We start from the raw sequence: 13327 nt of genomic DNA, 5'->3' as shown, positions 1-13327 counted from the left end.
ACAGCTGGAAAAAAACGTTCTGCTTTACAAACTTTTTGTGAACTTTTCAAGGACCTTGTTACAACCCTTTGCTGTAAAAAAGTGCTATTCGTACTCAATGCCATAAAATATATTTGCAATAACAACAGCAGTCTGATGTCATCTGGGCCGTCCAGGTCACTAGACGGCACCGGACGCTGGGCGGTGGACATGACCACGTAATTAATTCAATTTTAACATTACGATAATAATATCATTACATACTGCCTTTTGATACAATTACTTGCAGAAAAGATAACATTCGTATGTATATATATGTATATATTACATATACACACACACACACACATAGATATACTCATATATATATATATATATATATGAGTATATCTATGTGTGTGTGTGTGTATATGTAATATATATATATATATATATATATGTGTGGGAAAAATCTCAAGACTACTTCATCTCTACAGAACTGTTTCATGAGGGGTTCCCTCAATCATCAGGAGATTTTCTGATGAAAATCAGAAATCAACTCAGTATTCTTCTTCCTCCAAAGACGACGAGTTGAGTTTATACCAAAATGGATACATGGATGATACAGCAGAGGATTGGGAGAATGTCATGTGGTCAGATGAAACCAAAATAGAACATTTTGGTATAAACTCAACTCGTCGTGTTTGGAGGAAGAAGAATACTGAGTTGCATCCCAAGAACACCAAACCTACTGTGAAGCATGGGGGTGGAAACATCATGCTTTGGGGCTGTTTTTATGCTACGGGGACAGGACGATTGATCCGTGTTAAGGAAAGAATTAATGGGGCCATGTATCGTGAGATTTTGAGCCAAAACCTCCTTCCACCGGCTTAGCTCGGTTGGTAGAGCGGCCGTGCCAGCAATTTGAGGGTTGCAGGTTCGATTCCTGCTTCCGCCATCCTAGTCACTGCCGTTGTGTCTTTGGGCAAGACACTTTACCCACCTGCTCCCAGTGCCACCCACACTGGTTTAAATGTAACTTAGATATTGGGTTTCACTATGTAAAGCGCTTTGAGTCACTAGAGAAAAGCGCTATATAAATATGTTTCACTTCACTTCACTTCACTTCCACCAGTGAGAGCTTTGAATGGTTGACCAAATACTTATTTTCCACCATAATTTACAAATAAATTATTTAAAATTCCTACAATGTGAATTCCTGGATTTTTTTCCACATTCTGTCTCTCACAGTTGAAGTGTACCTGTGATGAAATTTACAAACCTCTGTCATCATTTTAAGTGGGAGAACTTGCACAATCGGTGGCTAACTAAATACTTTTTTGCCCCACTATACATAAAACATTAATGGAGGTGTTTGGATGTTTTTAAGGGCTCTATTGTAAGTGACTTTTGATCGCATTTATTTACTGCTTAGAATACATAAAAAAGAAAAACATATGTGCTCTTGTCTTACATAAAGATTGTGAATGATGGGCAAAATCCCCTAAAGAGTGCAGTTTCTCTTTAAGTTTAGGTACCACTGTATTTTGTAAAGGTAGCTGTTTTGACCTTTGTAACCATTAATAAAGTGGATGGAGTTCTTCTTTTGTCAATTGTGTTATTACTTACCATGTGGGTCACACTAATGTATAATTTATTTAATTCAGTAAACCTAATACAAGTGACAGTTACTGGTTCCGAAGGTGAGTTTTATTGACCTTCTGGTTTCTATTTATCGTTATAAAGTTTTCAACCGTATTGGTATGAAAAATCAACCACGCACGTACACATAGTTTTGATATTTGTGTGCCGAGTAAGAGTTGGTCAGGTGACCTGGTGAGCCATCTTTTAACGGGAAGCACACTGGATCTTTTTCATAAAAAATAATAATAAATTAATTCCTTAATACCGGTAGGTGTATACTGACAGAGATGTGCTGGCGTCTCACAGACAAGTCCATGCCGTCACCATTATGGGTGGTCACCTGCATGCTCTCCTCGCAGTCCACCTCAGAGCCGTCCAGATCCAGTCTTTTCCTCCTCAGTGTCTGACCCAAAGCACAGAAAGTAAGAATCCAAGGATGGCGATATTTCCCCTTTCAAGTGTTTTAATACCTCCAGTATGTCAGTGTTGGTGCGGCTCTCGTGCGGCTCGCTGTACTCCGTGTACTTGAGCAGCACCTTGTCCATGTCGGTGCTGGCGTACTGGAACAGACGATTGGTGCTGTTGAAGATGATCAGGGCAATCTCGCAGTCACATAGCACGCTAAGCTCGTAGGCCTTCTTCATCAGGCCAAACTTACGCTTGGTGAATGTCACCTGCGATGCAAATAAGAAGACATTGTGTATCAAATGTGTTAAATGTGATATGCAAAGTTCAAAATAATAATAATAATAATCATACATTTTATTTCTAGGCACCTTTCTAGATATTCAAGGACACCATACATTTGTTAAAAGCAGTGTAACACAAACAATAATAAAAAAGGCAAAAATGGACGAATAATCAGATGAGGCTAAATACAGCAACAACACAGTACAAATGAGGTCAGAGGGAAAAATAAGTCCTCAAGAGATGGGTTTTCAGTTGAGATTGGGAGTGAGGGAGTGAGGTAGTGTTTCTGAGATCCGGTGGCAGGCTGTTCCAGAGACGGGGAGCCGAGTGGCTGAATGCTCTGCTCCCCGTGGTGGTGAGACGGGCAGGTGGAACAGTCAGGTGGATGGAGGAGGGCGAGGAGGATCGGAGAGTGCGGGAGGGTGTGGCAACGTGAAGGAGGTCAGACAGGTAAGGAGGTGCAAAGATTTTAAAGGCCTACTGAAATGTGATTTTCTTATTTAAATGGGGATAGCAGGTCCATTCTATGTCATACTTGATCATTTTGCGATATTGCAATATTTTTGCTGAAAGTATTTAGTAAAGAACATCGGCGATAAAGTTTGCAACTTTTGGTGCTGATAAAAAAGCCCTGCCTGTACCGGAAGTAGCAGACAATATGTGTGTGACATCACTGGTTGTGGAGCTCTTCACATCTGAAAATTGTTTACAATCATGGCCACCAGCAGCAAGAGCCTTTTGGACCGATAAAAGCGACCATTTCCCCATTCATTTGAGCGAGGATGAAAGATTTGTGGATGAGGAAAGTGAAAGTGAAGGACTAGAACAAAAAAAAAAGATTATGCAGTGGGATAATTCTGGAAAATCCCTTATCTGCTTATTGTGTTACTAGTGTTTTAGTGAGATTATATGGTCGTACCTGTACAACCTGAAGGTCGGCCCTGCACCTTTCTTCAGCACCAGTCGACGGGTGGGGGTGATGCCCATCTCTGCCCTCGCAAGGGACCCTCTTTGAAACACGATCTTTCGAAATGATTGCTGCATAATATACTGTACTTCTTGTGTGTGGTCCAATCCAACAAAGTTCGTTTGACCGTTCTGTTACATAGTAAAGCTTCACCGTCATCTTACGGGAATGTAAACAATGAAAGACCGGCTGTGTTTGTGTTGCTGAAGTTGGCCGCAATACACCCCTTCCCACGTACAGCTTTCTTCTTTGACGTCTCCATTATTCATTGAACAAATTGCAAAAGATTCAGCATCACAGATGTCCATATTACTTTGGAATTATGCGATGAAAAGAGACGACTTATAGCTGTGAACGGTGCTGGAACAAAATGTCCTCTACAATGCGTGACGTCACGCGGACGCGTCATCATACCGCGACAGTTTAGCATGATACTTCCGGGCGAAATTTAAAATTGGAATTTAGTAAACTAAACCGGCCGTATTGGCATGTGTTGTAAAGTTATGGTTTTCTCATTGATATATAAACTCTCAGACTGCGTGGTCGGTAGTAGTGGGTTTAAGTAGGCCTTTAAGTCAATTAGAAATTTTATTGGGAGCCAGTGGAGCTGTTGTAGGTCAAGGGTGATGTGGTGGATGGATGGGGTCCTGGTGATGATGCGGGCAGCTGAGTTCTGGACTAACTGGAGTTCATGGCGGGATTAGTCAGAGACACCAGAGAGAAGAAAATTGCAGTAATCGGGGCGAGAAGTGACGAAGCTATGAGCTCCATACAGCTAAAAATGTTCCAGAACACAACTCATTTGTAAATGGAGATCTGCACATACCGTACATTAAATAGGAAAAAAACATATCTCTGGTTTAATTTAAATCATTTGTAGTCGTCTCACCTGTCGGTTTCTCTGGTCCAGAATGCGGGAAATCTGTATTTTCTTTCTTCCCATTTTGACTGTAGTCTGACACCTGGAATAAAAAATATAAATACTTTTGTCAGAAGAGCAGTTTGCACAACAACATATTGGTGTTGTCCCGATACCAATATTTTGGTACCGGTACCAAAATAATTTTGATACTGTTTGGTACAGAAAATCTTAGGGTACATTAAACATATGTTTTTCTTATTGCAAGTTTGTCCTTAAATAAAATAGTGAACATACAAGAAAACTTGTCTTTTATTAGTAAGTAAGCAAACAGAGGCTCCTAACTTAGCGGCTGACATATGCAGTAACATATTGTGTCATTTTCCATTCTGTTATTTTGTCAAAATTATTCAGGACAAGTGGTAGAAAATGAATTATTAATCTACTTGTTCATTTACTGTTAATATCTGCTTACATTCTCTTTTAACATGTTCTATCTACACATCTGTTAAAATGTAAAAATCACTTATTCTTTTGTTGTTTGATACTTTACATTAGTTTTGAATGATACCACACATATAGGTATCAATCTGATACCAAGTAGTTACAGGATCATACATTGGTCATATTCAAAGTCCTCATGTGTCCAGGGACATATTTCCCGAGTTTATAAACATAATATAAATTTTAAAAAGACGAAAGAAGATGTTGTGATGCCAAAAAATGTTGACGTAATCATAGTAGTATCGACTAGATATGCTACTGTACTTGGTATCATTACAGTGGATGTTAGGTGTAGCTCCACCAATGCCATTTGTTTACATTTTGACGCCGGTGAACTACGGTGTGTAGTGAAAAATGTTTACCTATTCCTTGTCCTGCAGGGATGACACTTATAAGAAACGTACTCTCTGAAGAACCGGTACTTTTCAGAGATTGTATAGTACCGAATATGATTCATTAGTATTGCCGTACTGGTATACCGTTCAACCCTACAACATGTGTAATAAAAATGATGTCCTGTTACAGGTATTGCACATTTGAGGATTCCATATAGACCCAAATGTAAGACGTCAATAGGGGCCACGTGGCTGGGGGTTGGCTTTCATGTCCGTCAACTCCAAAGCAGTGCGGTCTATAGAGACCCCAGTCAACTCAGTTCCAGATCATCTCCTAAATGATTGGTCAAAAGCCCTCACGTGACTTCATGTCGTCATCCATCCATCTCCATCCATCTTCTTCCGCTTATCCGAGGTCGGGTCGCGGGGGGAACAACCTAAGCAGGGAAACCCAGACTTCCCTTTCTCCAGCCACTTCGTCTAGCTCTTCCTGGGGATCCCGAGGCGTTCCCAGGCCAGCCGGGAGACATAGTCTTCCCAACGTGTCCTGGGTCTTCCCCGTGGCCTCGTACCAGTTGGACGTACCCTAAACACATCCCTAGGGAGGCGTTCGGGGGGCATCCTGACCAGATGCCCGAACCACCTCATCTGGCTCCTCTCGATGTGAAGGAGCAGCGGCTTTACTTTGAGTGCCTCCCGGATGGCAGAGCTTCTCACCCTATCTCTAAGGGAGAGCCCCGCCACAGGGCGGAGGAAACTCATTTCGGCCGCTTGTACCCGTGATCTTATCCTTTCGGTCAAAACCCAAAGCTCATGACCATAGGTGAGGATGGGAACGTAGATCGACCGGTAAATTGAGAGCTTTGCCTTCCGGCTCAGCTCCTTCTTCACCACAACGGATCGGTACAACGTCCGCATTACTGAAGATGCCGCACCGATCCGCCTGTCGATCTCACGATCCACTCTTCCCTCACTCGTGAACAAGACTCCTAGGTACTTGAACTCCTCCACTTGGGGCAGTGTCTCCCCCCCCAACCCGGAGAAGGCATTCCACCCTTTTCCGGGCGAGAACCATGGACTCGGACTTGGAGGTGCTGATTCTCATTCCGGTCGCTTCACACTCGGCTGCAAACCGATCCAGTAAGAGCTGAAGATCCCGGTCAGATGAAGCCTTCAGGACCACATCATCTGCAAAAAGCAGAGACCTAATCCTGCGGTCACCAAACCGGAACCCCTCAACGCCTTGACTGCGCCTAGAAATTCTGTCCATAAAAGTTATGAACAGAATGGGTGACAAAGGACAGCCTTGGCGGAGTTCTACTCTCACTGGAAATGTGTTCGACTTACTGCCGGCAATGCGGACCAAGCTCTGGCACTGATCGTACAGGGAGCGTACCGCCACAATAAGGCAGTCCGATACCCCATACTCTCTGAGCACTCCCCACAGGACCTCCCGAGGGACACGGTCGAATGCCTTCTCCAAGTCCACAAAGCACATGTAGACTGGTTGGGTAAACTCCCATGCACCCTCAAGAACCCTGCCGAGAGTATAGAGCTGGTCCACAGTTCCACGACCAGGACGAAAACCACACTGTTCCTCCTGAATCCGAGGTTCGACTATCCGGCGTAGCCTCCTCTCCAGTACACCTGAATAAACCTTACCGGGAAGGCTGAGGAGTGTGATCCCACGATAGTTGGAACACACCCTCCGGTCCCCCTTCTTAAAGAGAGGAACCACCACCCCGGTCTGCCAATCCAGAGGTACCGCCCCCGATGTCCACGCGATGCTGCAGAGTCTGGTCAACCAAGACAGCCCCACAGCATCCAGAGCCTTAAGGAAATCCGGGCGGATCTCGTCCACCCCCGGGGCCTTGCCACTGAGGAGCTTTTTAACTACCTCAGCGACCTCAGCCCCAGAAATAGGAGAGTCCACCACAGATTCCCCAGGCACTGCTTCCTCATAGGAAGACGTGTTGGTGGGATTGAGGAGGTCTTCGAAGTATTCCTCCCACCTATCCACAACATCCGCAGTTGAGGTCAGCAGAACACCATCCGCACCATACACGGTGTTGATAGTGCACTGCTTCCCCTTCCTGAGGCGACGGACGGTGGTCCAGAATCGCTTCGAAGCCGTCCGGAAGTCGTTTTCCATGGCTTCCCCGAACTCCTCCCATGTCCGAGTTTTTGCCTCAGCGACCGCTGAAGCCGCACACCGCTTGGCCTGTCGGTACCTGTCCACTGCCTCCGGAGTCCTATGAGCCAAAAGGCCCCGATAGGACTCCTTCTTCAGCTTGTCGGCATCCCTCACTGCTGGTGTCCTCCAAGGGGTTTTAGGATTGCCGCCTCGACAGGCACCAACTACCTTGCGGCCACAGCTCCGATCAGCCGCCTCGACAATAGAGGTGCGGAACATGCTCCACTCGGACTCAATGTCCAGCACCTCCCTGGTGACATGTTCAAAGTTCTTCCGGAGGTAGGAATTGAAACTTTCTCTGACAGGAGACTCTGCCAGACGTTCCCAGCAGACCCTCATAATGCGTTTGGGCTTGCCAGGTCTGTCCGGCATCCTCCCCCACCATCGCAGCCAACTCACCACCAGGTGATGATCGGTAGAAAGCTCCGCCCCTCTCTTCACCCGAGTGTCCAAAACATAAGGCCGCAAATCCGATGACACAACTACAAAGTCGATCATGGAACTGCGGCCTAGGGTGTCCTGGTGCCAAGTGCACATATGGACACCCTTATGTTTGAACATGGTGTTTGTAATGGAAAAACTGTGACAAGCACAAAAGTCCAATAACAAAACACCACTCGGGTTCAGATCCGGGCGGCCATTCTTCCCAATCACGCCTCTCCAGGTTTCACTGTCGTTGCCAACATGAGCGTTGAAGTCCCCCAGTAGGACAAGGGAATAACCCGGGGGAGCACTTTCCAGTACTCCCTCGAGTGTACCCAAAAAGGGTGGGTACTCTGAACCGCTGTTTGGTGCGTAAGCACAAACAACAGTCAGGACCCGTCCCCCCACCTGAAGGCGGAGGGAGGCTACCCTTTCGTCCACTGGGTTGAACTCCAACGTGCAGGCTTTAAGCCGGGGGGCAACCAGAATTGCCACCCCAGCCCGTCGCCTCTCACTGTCGGCAACGCCAGAGTGGAAGAGGGTCCAGTCCCTCTCGAGAAAAGTGGTTCCAGAGCCCTTGCTGTGCGTCGAAGTGAGTCCGACTATATCCAGCGGGAACTTCTCCACTTCGCGCACTAGCTCAGGCTCTTTCCCCCCCAGTGAGGTGACGTTCCACGTCCCAAGAGCTAGCTTCTGTAGCCGAGGATCGGACCGCCAAGTGCCCTGTCTTCGGCTGCCGCACAGCTCACATTGCACCCGACCTCTATGGCCCCTGCTATGGGTGGTGAGCCCATTGGAGGGGTGACCTACGTTGCCTCTTCGGGCTGTGCCTGGCCAGACCCCATGGGAACAGGCCCGGCCACCAGGCGCTCGCCATCGTGCCCCACCTCCGGGCCTGGCTCCAGAAGGGGGCCCCGGTGACCCGCGTCCGGGCGAGGGAAATCTGGGTCCATGTTTTGTCTTCTTCATAGAGGTCTTCGAGCTGCTCTTTGTCTGATCCCTCACCTAGAACCTGTTTGCCTTGGGAGACTCTACCAGGGGGCATAAAGCCCCCGGACAACATAGCTCCTAGGATCATTGGGACACGCAAACTCCTCTACCACGATAAGGTGGCAGTTCAGAGAGGAGTTCATGTCGTCATGTTGAGTACCAACTTTGAGCTAGCGCGATGCGTGCAATGCATAAGTTGGGAAGCAATAAAAGTCTTACGTCAAGACTCGTCAAGCAAGCAGAAGATCTCACAAAGTCACCTTCCCTCATGCTATGGACTTAAACACATTCTCCTGGAAACATTTTTCACAGCATGACTGCATTTCTTAACAAAAAAAGACAGAAAGATACTCAAGGACTGGTGAACTTGGCAGCAAAAGCATGGCTATATGCGCAGCTTTGAAAAAGCTGAAATAGTGAAAATATACCGATTGGATATAATCAAGTAAGATTAAAAAGGTACGAGATTACAAGCATCAATTGTTTGCCTGGTATTGTGAAGCAATACTTTTTTGAAGATGTCACAAAAAAAATAAAACATCGCAACATTTTGTATTTGTGGAGGCTGTTCAAAAGCCATGCACCAATTTTGTACTGCTGTGCTCGTGTGGGAGGCGAGGTACACCCTGGACAAGTCACCACCTCATCACAAGGCCAACACAGAAAGACAGACAACATTCACACTCACATTCACACACTAGGGACCATTTAGTGTTGCCAATCAACCTATCCCCAGGTGCATGTCTCTGGAGGTGGGGGGAAGCCGCTGTACTTGGAGAGAACCATGCAGTCGCAGGGAGAAAATGCAAACTCTACACAGAAAGACTCTGAGCCCGGAAATCAAACACGTGACCTTCTCGCTGTGAGGCACAAGCACCAACCAATGTGCCACAGGGTGATGCCCGTTGTTCTAAATGGCTTTAGAAAATACTGAAATATAATGATCTAAACATTTCAGTACTGCACATTTTCACATTCAGATCCCAATGACACAACAAATACGACTACAACTACTACTACTAATAATAATGTTTATGATAATACAAATGCTATATATATTCAAAATTGATGACTGCATTACAGCATCTTCTGACCTGTATGTGAGGATGTAAAATTATAGAGTATCTTGTTTGTAATATTTTGTTCCTCCGAAACAAGACAGAAAATGTTTGTTAAACTTTTACCTTAATTCATCCGATTATACAAATTTATGATGTATGATCTTCGAACATTTTCTTGATTCTAGACATTATTGACCTATGTTCTAGGCAAGGGGTCTGAATCTTTCAATATCAAAAGAGATGTTTTTCCGCCTCTTTCATTGAAGAAAAATTGTTTAGAGCGGCAAAACGTACCACAGCTTATAAGCTTTTAAGAGTTTTCAGCTTTTTTATTTGACAGGTAAAGCAAATCGGTCCATGCGAAATTAAACTCTTTTTCCTTTTCTCTTTTGGAAAGTATTCATGGTTAGCTTAACCAAGGGTAAGCACACTTGAAAAGCTGAAGTGAACACGGAGGCTAAACTGAACGTACTTGCCCTCCTCGCGTCTCAGAACTCAGCCTGTACGCATTTACGGCCTCACAGACAGTCGGAAATTATAGAACTCTTTTTAAAAATGCTAACTTTTGTCACTCCAGGGATAAACACTAATCTGGGAGAGCCACAACAAGGAGGTAGAAGAGCCGTTCTCCAGAGCTGAGAGTTGCAGACCCCTGTTCGAGGCAGAAAAATAAACCATTTTCAAATACATTTTGGCATGGATGTACGCCCAAAATTATACCTTGACGTAATAAAAGCATGTTTTATTCTTAAGTTTATGAGATGGACTATGTTTAGAACTATATTTAGACTTATTATTTTGGTTTATTTCGTCAAGAAAACCAACATCAGAAAGACCGCAATTTCTATATCTTATTAAAACACTGCATGCTTCTGGGCACAGCCGCACACATCCTTGGTACAGTGGCTACCCAACATCGTGCCTGTTTTTTAGTTGACCAAACTCTCTGTTTACGGCGCTGCAGCTTACCACCATCAGTGTGTCAATGTGGAGTAAATTAGTTACGGGTTCTCAGTAGGGCTGGGCGATATGGCCTTTTATAAACATTTCGATATTTTTAGGCCACGATATATATCTCGATATTTTGCCTTAGCCTTGAATTAACACTTGATGCATATAATCACAGCAGTATGATGATTCTATGTGTCTACATTAAAACATTCTTCTTCTTACTGCATTAATATATGCTAATTTTAAGCCAATCTACCAACACTGTATTTATTAAACAGCTATTAAGCAGTGGCACAAAAAAATCATGTAATTTCAAAATAGAAAGTGCAAGATTGTCAGAGACATTTTGAAACAAGCTATTAGTGCACTCTTGTGCATGATGTCACTAGGATGACATTTTGAAACAACACTAAATTAAAGTGCACTTTTTGTACAGAACCCCACTACAATAGTTTCAAACAAATAAAGTGCCCTTTTGTGCATGATGTCACACAAGATATTTCAATAAGTGTCAAATAAAAATGAGCTGCATAATAGGAAATCAAACAGTCCTTCACTATGTGGTAGGTTTTTGCGGACGTTATCTCCTTCTGTTGTTGACTATTTTTTTCATACGGTGTTGATGTGGAAATGGTTGCTTGGGCATTTGTGGCAACGAACAGAGATGTTGACATGCGGAGTTTCAAGCACTCTTCATTCTATAGCGGGTGACTTTTCAAGTCATGCTACAAATGTAGGTCAGTTACACTACTTTTTGTAGCAACGCTTTTGCCTCATACTTGTACGTCATCTTGCCACTTGAAGCCGAACCATCGCCAAACGATGTACCCTGTGCTGTTTTTCTTGGGAACTAATTCTTACTTCATTTCAGAATCAGAATCAGAATCAGAATCAGCTTTATTGTCATTACGCAGGGTAACGAGATTGAGGCCATTCCATACAGTGTGATGTGTGCATGCAAGAAAACAACATGTAAACATATAAAAATACAAAAAATATAGAAGTGCAAAGAAAGGTGTGGAAGAGAACAGTGTACACTCTATACTCTCTGTACAATGTACACTGTGCAAATGAACCACCTATACACTCTGTACAAATGTACACTTTATAGAGTGGTTGAAATTATATATACATGAATATCTACATGAAAAAAAACAGGAAGGTTGGTGGAATGGGTTATTGCACCGAAGAGAAGGCAGTTGAGGGTCAATGGGGCAGTCCGTTCAGGGTGATTATGGCCCTGGGGAAGAAGCTGTTCTTTAGCCTGTTTGTCTTGGTTTTAATGCACCTGTAGAGCTTCCCAGGGGGCAGCAGGTGGAACAGGTCAGAGCCAGGGTGGGTGCTATCCTTGATGATGGCACTGGCTCTGTTGAGGCAGCGGGAGGTGTAGATGTCCATCAGAGAGGGGAGAGGGCGGCCGATGATCTTCTGAGCCGCCTTGACCACTCTATGCAGCCTCTCCCTGTCTGCTGCAGTGCAGCTGCCGTACCATACTGTAATACAGTAGGTCAGCACGCTCTCGATGGACGAGCGGTTGAAGGTCAGCAGCAGGTCAGGCTTTAGGTTGTAATTCCCGAGGACTCTCAGGAAGTGTAGCCTCTGCTGAGCTTTCTTGATGATTGATGTGGCATTGACTGTCCCGGAAAAGTTGTTAGAGATGTGGACTCCAAGGTACCTGAAGGATTGGACCCTCTCCACACGCTCGCCGTTGATGTAGAAGGGGGCAGGGTCGGTGCTGTTCCTCCTGAAGTCGACGATGATCTCTCTGGTCTTTTTTGTTACCAGATTCATACCTTCTCTCCCATACACACCGCACCGCTAGCATCACAGCTAATGTTACCCATGCTGCTACCTCTCTGTTCCACGAGGGCGTGTGACCTTGCACGCGTGACAATATGTGACGTATGTAAGAAGGTGTGCTTGTTTTATCTCTGTGAGGAGACACAAGAAAGAGTGAGAAGGGTATGAAGTGTAATGCCCGCAGCTAAAAGCAACTGCGTGAGAACGTATACTCGAATATCACAATATAGTAATTTTCTATATCGCACAGAGACAAACCCGCGATATATCGAGTCAATTCGATATATTGCCCAGCCCTAGTTCTCAGTGTTGTGCACTTTGAGTCACTTGAAAAAAACCTGCTACATAAATAGAATCCATTAATCAATTAATACAGAAGGAAAAAATTCAGGTTGTCATAGATTTGGTGTCAATAGATTTATACATGCAATTCGACAAACGATTATAACCAACCAAAAAAGTGTGGTTTTCAGCGAATTGTCAAGCAACAGAGAGAGAATTATGATGCACATTTTTGGATAATGATGATCAATGAAGCAGCCAAGTATTATGACATCCACCCATCCATCCATCTTCTTCCGCTTATCTGAGGTCGGGTCGCGGGGGCAACAGCCTAAGCAGGGAAATCCAGACTTCCCTCTCCCCAGCCACTTCGTCTAGCTCTTCCCGGGGGATCCCGAGGCGTTCCCAGGCCAGCCGGGAGACATAGTCTTCCCAACGTGTCCTGGGTCTTCCCCGTGGCCTCCTACCGGTTGGACGTGCCCTAAACACCTCCTCCTCCACCATCGCAGCCAACTCACCACCAGGTGGTGATCGGTAGAAAGCTCCGCCCCTCTCTTTACCCGAGTGTCCAAAACATGAGGCCGCAAATCCGATGACACAACTACAAAGTCGATCATGGAACTGCGGCCTAGGGTGTCCTGGTGCCAAGTGCACATATGGACACCCTTA

At 45.0% G+C, this 13327-nt stretch overlaps 1 protein-coding gene across 6 annotated transcripts in view; it reads right to left on the bottom strand.

Annotated features, from left to right (window-relative positions):
- Positions 1 to 13327, bottom strand: part of mef2b (myocyte enhancer factor 2b) — a 54264-nt gene that overhangs the window by 18252 nt on the left and 22685 nt on the right. For 4 of the 6 annotated variants that reach the window (XM_061888640.1, XM_061888635.1, XM_061888641.1 and 1 more), the window contains 3 exons: positions 4149 to 4221; positions 2073 to 2276; positions 1868 to 2005 (listed from right to left, as the gene is read on the bottom strand). In XM_061888640.1, coding sequence (XP_061744624.1) covers positions 1868 to 2005; positions 2073 to 2276; positions 4149 to 4202 — 396 coding nt within the window. In that variant the 5' untranslated portion in view covers positions 4203 to 4221. The remainder of the gene's footprint in view (positions 1 to 1867; positions 2006 to 2072; positions 2277 to 4148; positions 4222 to 13327) is intronic. The other 2 variants (XM_061888636.1, XM_061888637.1) reach the window with 2 other exon arrangements.

The sequence above is a fragment of the Nerophis ophidion genome, linkage group LG26, assembly GCF_033978795.1.
Source record: "Nerophis ophidion isolate RoL-2023_Sa linkage group LG26, RoL_Noph_v1.0, whole genome shotgun sequence".
Classification (NCBI taxonomy): Eukaryota; Metazoa; Chordata; class Actinopteri; order Syngnathiformes; family Syngnathidae; genus Nerophis; species Nerophis ophidion.
The sequence above is the reverse complement of the archived record's forward strand: the minus strand, read 5'-3'. Positions and strand labels throughout refer to the sequence as shown.